This window comes from Melampsora larici-populina, assembly GCF_000204055.1.
Source record: "Melampsora larici-populina 98AG31 unplaced genomic scaffold MELLAscaffold_6, whole genome shotgun sequence".
Lineage (NCBI taxonomy): Eukaryota > Fungi > Basidiomycota > Pucciniomycetes > Pucciniales > Melampsoraceae > Melampsora > Melampsora laricis-populina.
In genome coordinates this window covers 2,012,483-2,023,953 of record NW_006768770.1, presented here as the reverse complement: position 1 = coordinate 2,023,953, position 11,471 = coordinate 2,012,483, and the positions used below count along the sequence as shown (strand labels likewise).

General features: G+C 39.8%; 1 protein-coding gene across 1 annotated transcript; it reads left to right on the top strand.

Moving 5' to 3' along the window:
* Positions 1 to 2,255: 2,255 nt before the first annotated feature.
* MELLADRAFT_103659 (uncharacterized protein) lies at positions 2,256 to 3,398 on the top strand (the record flags this gene model as incomplete). Its single annotated transcript, XM_007406479.1, has 4 exons — positions 2,256 to 2,300; positions 2,321 to 2,375; positions 2,622 to 2,905; positions 3,123 to 3,398. 4 exons carry the CDS (start codon positions 2,256 to 2,258, stop codon positions 3,396 to 3,398), a joined length of 660 nt encoding a protein of 219 aa, XP_007406541.1.
* Between the last annotated feature and the right edge of the window lie 8,073 nt (positions 3,399 to 11,471).

Here is an 11,471-nt window from a genome sequence, read left to right as displayed (position 1 = left end):
CCATACCAGATGTTTTCAAGCTCAGCAACAGAAGAGTTGAAAGCCCATTTGCCATCCTTTTTGAGTTCAGGGAAGTTATTGGGGTTAGTGAACTGCTGACAGAATTGATCGTCTTCTTTGTGTGAACAGAAGTGAAAAGCATCCACTGGAATAACTGTGTTTTTGAAGGTTTCATAGTCCTCATCACTGCTCCAGATGTGGTGAACCAGCTGACATGCATTATCATAAAAAATTATGTCAGGTAAACCATGAGGAAAGGTGTCCAAAATGAATTGCTGAAACACAAGAATAAGGTTAAAACATATTTGGATTCAATCAATTTGTAATATAATATTCACATACCTTGACTGCAGAGACTGATTCAGCATTAAACATAGTAGTACGTGCCAGGATGATCCCACATGGACTCACAATCAATTGATCATTGTGAGTTCGACGCCGTGTCAAACAAAGACGGGGTGATTTCTTGCTCTGAGTTTCAGTCTCTCCTCCATCACGTCCCATTTCATGAGACCTATCTTCTTCATCCTGTTCATGAATTATATCTAGATCTTCAAGCTCAGCGGTCCACACATTTTGATGAACAGAAGGATCGGCAGGAAGTTTAGCCCCAGGTCGAGTCAATTTTGAAGCAAGCGAGAAATTTGCGTCCTTCCTATGTTCAAATTGCTTGAAAGCTTCTGAACAAATACCTTTACCACAAGTATATGATCTAGGCAAACGAGTAGAGGGTCAAGGCAATACATTGATCTTTTAGGAGAGGTGTGTGTAATTTGCAAAATCGGTCATGGACGTGATCAAGAATGTTGAGGCAAGGACCTTCAGGATCTGGTAAATTATTCTTTTGAGCTATAAATTGGAGTTGTGCAGCTGATGCACTGCAGCGTGAATGACCAATTGTGATACCGTCGGTTACAACTGCTCTAATTCCTAATGATGATCAGATCCAAATGATCCCAAAGTTAAAATACAATGATTGTTGAAAAATGTAGGAGAATGTACTGACTTTTATTGTCAAAGATCAACAAACATTTGTCACAAACATGATCTCTATAATCAGAACCAACTGCAGTAATCCAGTCCAAATGCTGTGACATTGCATCTAAGTATCAATCAGCATCATTGCCGCCATTTGGAACTTTGACTCTTGCTTGTCGGTTATCAAAATGTGATAACAGTATGCTCAGGGCAAGACCATCACTGCAAACTGAAGCAGACATTGATGCTCCAAAATCCTGATTTGCCTTGAATGGCAGCAATTCCTTGTCTACAACATATGTATGATTGTAAGAGGTGACTAGGTTGAAGATAGAAACACTATATAAGGGTCAAGATATGTTCTTTGTCAGTGGTACATTCAAGGATAAGTATAGATGCATTGAACCTACTGAGCAAGCATTTGGTTGTAAAGAAGATTCTCAGCTAGAGATCTTTCCATAAAGTAGTGTTTATGTACTTGAAATACATCAATATCACGCCCCTCCAAAGGTGTGTAAAAGTATCGGACACCTTTTCGTGAATAATATGATGGTCTAAAATATGTCAAGCATCCTGGGAAAAGAGTATCAGAAGATGCTATCCATGATATATGTGACATATTTGTTCATTTAAAATTATCAACACACCTGTACAGTAGAAGGAGATGGATTTGATTGGGAGGACTCCTTTCAAAGTGTACACGTATCCATTGAGTGTGAGGTCTTTCTTGAATGCAAGAGGTTTGCGCTTGTGAGGATCACAATGGTAAAAATGTTGTGTTGGTGGAAAGAGAAAACAGAAAGGTATCTGAGTTTTCATCAAAGGCAGAAGTCCTAATTTCTTGATACAGTCCTTTGGAACAATGAAGCAACGTGGTAGAACTGGGAACATAATCCTCCATAACCGTACAAGTGCTTCATGTGGAATATTGACACACATTGCAGATGAAATATACTGCACTGGAAGCTCTGTACTTGTTAAAGTAAGGCCTCTTTCTCCCCTTTTCAGGACATCACTAGCAAGCAGACAGAATCAAATAAAATCTTCTACATGCAATTTTGCATATATGACTGCATATTCCGGTGCCTGTAACACTTCTACAAGCTCACGCAAGAGCATCCTTCTGATTAATCGATGAATAAGAATGGCAATGATCAGAGAGAAGTAATTCTCTATGTAGAGGTTTTTTAAAAAAAGGGAGAGTAGCTGTAAGTTATTGGAGTGAAAATTGTGAGTGTCTACTCCACCTTGGTCCGCTGATCGGGTAGTGAAACACTATGTACTGGCATCCGTTTGCTCCTCCGCTTATTTGGACCAGAGCTGTGAGTGGGCTTTTTCAAAGGACCGGCTTACAACTCATGATCGAGATCGATCATTGCCGGTCCAAGAAGGAGTAGGTTGGTCCTAGGACTGTACGTACAGTCCTGTATGACGGTCGGAAGAACGCCTCAACAGCGCCTGCGTTGGAAGAAATGAAGGCGTTCTGAAGTCTCCCACGGAGTCTCTCGCCAGGTTGGATGCTCCAACTTACCGAGATCCAGGACCTACTGGATTTGTCCCCTGATCTCTCCAAGCCTCCAAGCAAGTGTAGAATAGAATGAACTCAGATACCCTACCTATTCCATTAACCATTTCTGATAAAGACTGGAAAACTAAAGTTATGACTTGTCACAGTAAGAAGAAGTCAAGATCAAATGATGGAGAAAAATCAGATTCTTCTCATTCAGGCTTACCTTACGCCGATGAATGGTTATTGGATTATGACGATTGGAGTATATATTATGATGTATTTGTCTCAGCAGTTTCAAAATCCCCAGTAATCACCAAACGGGCAATAGCTCACAAAACTGATGTAGAAAGAGTATTTGGAGAGATGGGGTGGTTAACAGCCTTGAAGTATGACATGAGAATTAGAGAATTTGCTCTAGTAAATAGAGTAGAAGTAGTGGATAATACAGGTCCACCTGATTTCTCAGCATATGATTGTGTTTGAGCAGAAGAGTGCTTTGGTCAATCAAGAATGAGGGGTAAGTCTCTTCTTTCCTAAAAATCTTGAAATCTTGTTGTTAAATACAATTTAGATAATTAATACTACAAACATTGTTTCCATGATAGATGAAACCCATTTCAGGAAGACCCCTTAGGTAGAAGGGGGAGAACAAGATGGATGGGATCCATCAACACGCAAACTACCAGCAAAGAAAGCTTTTGAAAAAGGATTTCAACAGAAGGAAAAACCTTATCAGAAATGGGGTAAATGTGGGGATGACAATCCAGTTGTGAGTGGATCAGGATCATTGTATCAAAAGGAAAAATTTAAATTTAAGAATGGTTATACCGGAAATAATTTTGATCCAAAATTTGCAGAAAAGAAAGCCGCTGCAGCAGAAGCTGCTAAAAATAATTCCAGTAATAAGTAGGTAGTCAAATTCCTTTTTCTTTGTATCTTTATTTTGTATGATTGTTGTCATTTCTTGTTTTATTTAAATCCGTTCATTTGAGAAAGCGAATATTTGGTGATGATATGATAATGTTGTTTGTAATTTGTAATAAGTGAAATAGATTGCAAAATTGTACTGATAAGTCATTTGAATAGTTGTGACATTCAATTAAGAACAAATTCAGAAACAGTTGAGATTAATGACCCGGTGAAATAAAAAACAGAGGATGATGATGATTTGGCTATTGATTTACCAGAAGGTTGGCCAACAGCTATAAAGTGCAAAATGAACATTGACAAATGGAAACAAGCTTTAAAATCAAATAGATTAATATGTAAGTACGAAGATATCATTGCATGTTTTATACATGGCTTTGATCAAGAAATTCCTTATCATAAAGTGAAAGCTTTAAAATACTTTACGCCAGATAATCGCACATCATCAACATTAGCTGCGGAGAAGATAAAAGAATCTATGAGGAAAGAAGTTCTAGCAAAAAGAATGTATGGCCCTTATACTCATGAACAAGTAGAGAAAGTTTTTGGTTTCTTCAGATCTAGTCCTCTTGGAACAGTTGTTAATGGAGACAGTTCATTGAGACTGAAAAATGATTTATCATATCCAAGAAATGATCAAAAGACACCTTTGGTAAACTCTTTCGTTGATCCAAAATTATTTATCACAACATGGGACGATTTAAAAACAGTGGCAGCATTTTTCAGAACATCAAAAGAACCATGGTTATGAGCTTTATTTGATTGGGAAAACGCTTATAGACAAATACCTACCTTAATGGAACAATGGAGATATTTGATGGTTAGAGACTCAAATGGTAATTTAATGTGGCCCTTGCTATTTGCAGCCCACACAAAATCCATGTAGGCGCTGCCAAAACAGCGCCTACATGAAGGTTTCCCACAAAAAAGCGCCTACATTTAAGATGTAGGCGCTTTTTCCTTTTTCAAATGACGCCTACAGGCTGAAAAACCAATCTAGGCGTCATTCTTGTACGCCTACATTCTAAAAATAATATGTAGGTGTAAATTCGAAGCGCCTACATCTTTTTTTTTACTGTAGGCGTAATTTTTGTGCACCTCCATATGTTAATACCAACACCCTTGTAATTTAATTCCAACACCCTTATGATTTAATTCCGACACCCTTATAATTAATTATAAGACCCTTATAATTTTATAATCAAATGCGCACTCTTACATTTAATACCCTTATCATTTGATACCAACACCGTTATAATTAATCTCACCACCCTTATAATTTAATACCAACACCCTTATATGTTAATATCAGCACCCTTATAGATTTTTATTCACACGTGTATAAGACCCTTATAACTAACTGAAGCGCCTACATGGAAAAAACAATGTAGACGCTCAAAAAAAGCGCCTACATTTTATTTTTAGAATGTAGGCGCTTGAAAATAGTGCCTACATTTTATTTTTAGAATGTAGGCGTACACAAATGACGCCTACATTGGTTTTTCAGCCTGTAGGCGTCATTTGCAAAAGGAAAAAGCGCCTACATCATAAATGTAGGCGCTTTTTCGTGGGACACCTTCATGTAGGCGCTGTTTTGGCAGCGCCTACATGGATTTTGTGTGGGCTGCAAATAGCAAGGGCCTTTAATGTTGGATACTAGCATGACATTTGGTGGGGTAGCAGGATGCAGTTCCTTTGGTAGACCAGCAAACGCATGGAAGGAGATTATGATGAAGGAATTTGATTTGCACCATCTTTAGATGGGTTGACAACAACTTATATATTAAAAGGATAGGATCCACTACCAAAATGCAAGATATCGTAAATAGATCACAAGAGTTGGGTGTAGGCACCAATGTAGAAAAATTACCAAAATTTCAATATGAACAAAAGTTTATAGGTTTTATCTGGGATGGTTTCAAGGAAACTGTTAGGTTACCAGAAAAGAAGTTGGAAAAACGAAAAGACCAAATAAAAGTTTTCCTAAGGAATGCGACATGTGTCAAAGTGACAACTTGAAATTTCAAAAATCAAAATTTTGGAATCCCGGGTCAGAAACTGACAAAACTGGATTAAACACCAGATTCAACTCAAATACTGGTCTGAAACCCCCCGTATTTGGGATGAAACCATACTTTCTGCCAATTTTTAGCGGTTTCCAAACCACAACCTCAAATTTGACCGCTGAGTTGGCACTTTGGCACAAAAAATACACAAAAATTTCAAATATCAAGTTTCAACATTACAAAATTCACATACTTGCAAAACGACCAAACACCAAAGTGATTCTTTACCACAAGTCAACTGTAACTGTAAATTCACATCAATTTCAATCTACTGCTATCATTGCTTCCATCGCTTCCAAGCCAACCATACAAAATCTGCGAAAATCAAAAGCTACAGCTGTCATCACTATCATCTGTCACCTCATTCTCTGCACAAGTACCTGTGAAGCAGACAAGGACAAGCATTCACCTTGAGGTTTAATTGCAAAAACAAAAATTTCTGCCTACTGACTTTCCTTCTGTACTTGTGTTTGCCAGCTTGCCTGGTTGACCGGAATAACTTATCACCTTCTAACCCATTTTCATTTTACTTTTTACGTTAAAAATGGAATCAACCGAACAAATCTACCCAGATCAAAAACTTGTTGGTTATACTTTAAAAAACTCTACTTGTAGTCATTTCCTTTAGCTTTACCACAGTCATCAAACAGTCACTTTTCCTTCCATTTGTTATCTTGCTCTTTACCCTTGGGATACCACAGATTGTTTAACCATAAGTTATTCAAATGAAGCTCCTTAAGTTCCTTATATTCTTTTGATAAGGTTCTATCTTATCAAACCACACTAAAGTGTCACTCAAAGATTTTAGATGTTAGGACGTGTTTACCTAGCCAGATTAATAAGTGACTGCACTTACTGATACACTGACAGAGGTTCTTCCTCCGCACTGTAGACAACTACAAGTAACAATTGTAGGTTCAAACAGTTTACCTTACAAAGAATTGAAAACTAATTCCTCACTAGTCTAGAAATCACCTTTCAAACTTTAAGAAATACATTTTGTACGCATAGTTCACCTCTAATGTTTAGTCTAGAGCTGACAGTTTCTCTTGTGTGAATTCTCACAGCTTCACAATTTGTGTCATGTAACTCTTTTTCTTCTCCTGTTTATACTTAGCATCTCTAGCTGCCATATGTGCAGCCCGCTTTACAGCTTCCTTTTTCCCTTTGACATCAGATTGCTGCCTAGCCATTGGTTCAATAGAAGTAAAAAGTTAGTATTGATCAGGGTTACCTTGCTCGGAGAGATATAACATCTCACCCCAGAAACCTGGCTGCAGGAAGAATAAAACAAAGGTCAGCTCACATGGAATGCTTCAGGATTATCACCCACATAGAATGAGGATGGAGTGGAACACCCACGACTTGGTGATATGTGAGTCAAGAGGCTAGACCAGTTGTCGGGGTTCCCCTCAGTCACCTATTCTTACCCCTAAAGAGTTCACATATCCTCAAGTCACTGGCTGCTACCACTCCACCCCCACAACATGAAGTGCAAATCTGAAGCTAGTAAGGTTGGTAAAGATTAATGAAAGCATACCTTGATGGATGCACTTGACGGACGGGATGTTTGAAACTTGTTGCTTCAATGAGTCTCCTCCACTTTTGACTCTGAAATTATAGGAAACTAATCCAGGGCCAGCTTGTGGTTTGCAGATCGTATAACATGTATTTGACTACAAGCAAGCGGCCAGATTATGGTCAAACTTTATTAGAGAGACCACCTAGCCTCAGGTGGTACATCTCTCCAGTCAACTGACTGGAGAAATCTATAGCTCCTACCCTGGCCACTGCAAGCTTATGGTCAAACTTCGATAGAGAGACCACCTAGCCTTAGGTGGTCCATCTCTCCAGTCAATTGGCTGGAGCCACAGACTGCTCCAGTCGATCGACTGGAGCTCCTGATGGCCCCAGCCAATCAATTGGGGCCACAGACTGCTCCAGTCGATCGACTGGAGCTCCTGATGGCCCCAGTCAATTGGCTGGAGCCACAGACTGCTCCAGTCGATCGACTGGAGCTCCAGGTGAGGCCAGTTGATTGGCTGGGGCAATCTGTGGCTCCAGTTGATCGACTGGAGAGATGGACCACCTAAGGCTAGGTGGTCTGTCTATTAAAGTTTGACCATAAGCTGGCGGTGGCCAGATCCAAAGCTGAAGATTTCTTCAGTTGATCAACTGGAAAGATAGACCACCTAAGGCTAGGTGGTCTCTCTATTAAAGTTTGACCATAAGCAGGCAGTGGCCAGGGCGGGAGCTACAGATTTTTTCAGTCGATCAACTGGAGAGATGGACCACCTAAGGCTAGGTAGTCTACCTTTTAAAGTTTGACCATAAGTGTGCGGTGGCCAGGGCCTGTGACCACCCACTCCGCCAGTCTGCAGCTGCAGTCAATCAAATGACGTAATACATCACCCAGCAGGCTAGTGGGTCCATTCCATGATAATATGCTATCAGTAAACTTGTCTTGTGTGGATGTGCAAAGGAGTTATGGTACAGAATCACTTTGGTGTTTAGTTGTTTTGCGTGTATGTGAATTTTGTAGTGTTGAAACTTGATTTTTGAAATTTTTGTGTATCATTTGTGCCAAAGTGCCAACTCAGCGGTCAAATTCAGGGTTGTGGTTTGGAAACCGGTATGAACTTGCAGAAAGTATGGTTTCATCCCAAATACAGGCGGTTTCAGACCAGTATTTGGGTTGAATCAGGACCCCGGAAAGCTCCTGGAGAACAAACCGTCCTCAATCCATTCCGGCCCCGGCCCTCACACTTTCACTATTTGCACCGAGGAGAGGTGGGTTAACATGGATTTCTCGGTGGTAGGAGAAGCGCCTTGATCAGGGCTCTCGATTACATATACTTTCAGTTTTGTACCACGTGTAATCACCGAGATATCCGTATGTAAGTACCCGACCCGAGCCGGTATGGATTTTCGTTGGTCTGGGGGGGCAAAAGTTACAAATCACACATTTCCCAAGCCACCAGTCATGTTCAGGGTCAGACATGTGTACCATCTGATAGCCCTCGTTGAGGCGCATCTTTTGCACCTGTCACATCTCTGGTACCATGTGACATGACTTCACAAAACACCGGTATCCGAAAACCCCCTCAGGACGGTTTGTTCTCCAGGAGCTTTCCAGGGTCCTGTTGAATCTGATTTTTAATCCAGTTTTGTCAATTTCTGACCCGGGGATTCTGAAATTTCACTTTTTGAAATTTGATTTGTCACTTTGACACACCTTGCATTCCGTATTTTCCTAATACCTGAAGCGGATACTACTTATGACAAGTTAGAAGTATTCATTGGTAGATTAATTCATGTATCTTATATTCTTCCACAACTGAAGTGTTATCTTAATGGTTTACACCGTATGAAGAAGGATTGGGTTAATTATAAGGCAAAATGGAAATTCCTATTGATGTAATTGAGGATTTACAGTTTTGGTTGTCAATTTTGAACACTTTCAAGAACATGAGGTTAATTTTGGTAAACAATCCAAAAGAAATTGGTTGGGTAGGAGACACGTTGACGTCTTTTGGCATAGGTGTACTGATCAGGACAAGATGGAGCCAGTTCTCATTAATAAAAGGTTGGGAATCTTGTGGCGTCTCGAAAAGAGGTATTACCTGGTTAGAAACAGTGGCAATGAGATTGGGAGTCTTAATGCTTTTAGAAATAAACGTTTCAAGAGGTCAGAATCTGATAGTTTGGACTGATAACAGATCAGAAGCGGTGTTGAGAAATCGTAAGTAACAAGATCAAGGGGTAAACGATGAATGGGAGATCATCCAGAATTTGATCATCTACCATGACCTAAATATACATCCTCAAAGAGTAACAGCAGAAGAGAATGACACTGACGAGTTATCAAGGGGAATAACCCTTGGTCACAAAGATAAAGATAGGATCTGATTACAGATCCCATCAGACTTAGTCAGTATTTTGGTGAATGCACCAAAATTGATCAGCGGTTACAAATTCCAGTCAATTTTTTAAGGAAAGACTAATTTCTCATTGAAGAACATCTCCTTCAATTATAACTTCTAGCCAGTTGACTTCACCGTTCTCCAAGGAACTAGAAGCCAATATCCAAGACTAAAGGTGAAATCTATTCCATTTTTTGTCAAGTTTCACCTTGTACTGAGATGGTTACCAATTTCATAGGATTGCATGACCAACATTGATAAGCTGGAGGAATTCTTGTCCCGCAATGGAGATGGGAATTTGTCAGATTTGAAGTTGCACTTACTTAACAGGTGGAAACCAAATACACTCACAAGTTATAATAGCACCGTAAAGAAACTTCTCAAATATTTCACTTCGACATTGCAAGGCAAATTCCAACTACCAGCAAGCCCCAACAACATTTACGGTTTCTGCATGTGGACAGGCAGATCAGAGTTCAAAGTAACTTGTCACAAAGATCAGTCAACAACTCTCCGGAAATATCTATGCGGAGTGCAGGCTTGGCATCTCTTGCACAACAAGCCATATCCACATGTTGTTGACGAGAGGGTAACCGTGATGCTTAGAGCTTCAGCACAATCAGACGCCTCACTACCCTCAAAACCTCCAAAGCAAGCTGTAATGCTAAAACACCTTGTACCACTGTATCACACTTTGGATAGATCAGACCCTAGAGATGCCGCCATTTTGTACTGCGCCCTCTGCGCCTTCTGGGCCTTAGCACCACTTGCAGAACTTACGTATGATAACTCTAGTGGCAATACCAATTGATAAACTTGCTATGGTGTAGCAACATTGTACCCACGGTCGGCGGTCCAGGCTCCGTAACCCTGCACGATTGAGGTACAAGGACTGCCAAGGCTGGCGTGGCTCAACAGATTCTACTGAACCACAACCGAACTATCTCTGTCCAGTTTGGGCCATCCGTAGACAGTTACTAGGAATGACCAAAGGAACGGATTCCCTTTTTGGCTACAACAATGGGAATAGGATATGTCAGAATCTCACATGGTCCGCGGTTGCAACTAGATGCATCAAGATCTGGCAAACCCATGGATGGGTTGGCATATCGGGTCACAAAGCAAGTCATCAACAGAGAAAGATGATAAAGATACTTCTGATTCAATGAAGAATTATAAAGAAGGTCAAGTGTCAACACCATGGGTTTAAGAGCTTTCAAGTCCTACTGGAATGCTCATCTGAAGAAATTAGACATTTATTTTGAGTTAACTATCTTAATGATAAATGGATTGAATTAGACCACATGGTAGACGGTAACAACTCATCCTCAAAAAAGAAAGACAAACCTACTGGTCAACAAGCCATGAGTGAATGGTGGATGACATTCACAGATTGGACAAGAGCAAAGACTCCCATGTTAAAGTATTTAAGAGACATGTATGCTCAAGGACCATTTGCTAATGAGTGAGTATTCAGTTATCAAATCTTAAAGAACAAAACTCATAATTGTAATAAGTTGAATTTAGCCTTGAAAAAAAATTTGAGTATGTGGAGAAGTTGAGTCTCAGACACAGATGGATAACTGCCTTTAGGTATGACATATTGGTCAGAACAGACATACTGTGTAACAGAATAAATGGAGCACCAGGTGACCCAAAAGTTCAATGTGAAAATTATCTAGAAGAAGCCAAAGCAAGATCTGCTTTTTTACAGGATGGTCGAATAACATTGATGGACAATGATGAGTAGATTAAATAAGAGTAAATATGGTCTTGTTTGATGGTTGCTGATGGATTGTTTTAGCTTACGCAAAGGACAACATCAGAGAACAATTTAACCCTGTAACTGAAAATCAATACGCTGGTGGCGTAAATCATGCTTCAATTGACGCAAATCTATCTGAAGATCCAGAGAATAATCAATTGAGACCACCAACATTTGATAGAAATAACAGTTCTAGAAGGAACAATAACTTCAGGAACAACAACTGTCAGCCAGGGCATAAGTAACCTAAGTAATGTATCTCCTGGCTAACATACAAAGACCTTAATACCACATGCAAACAC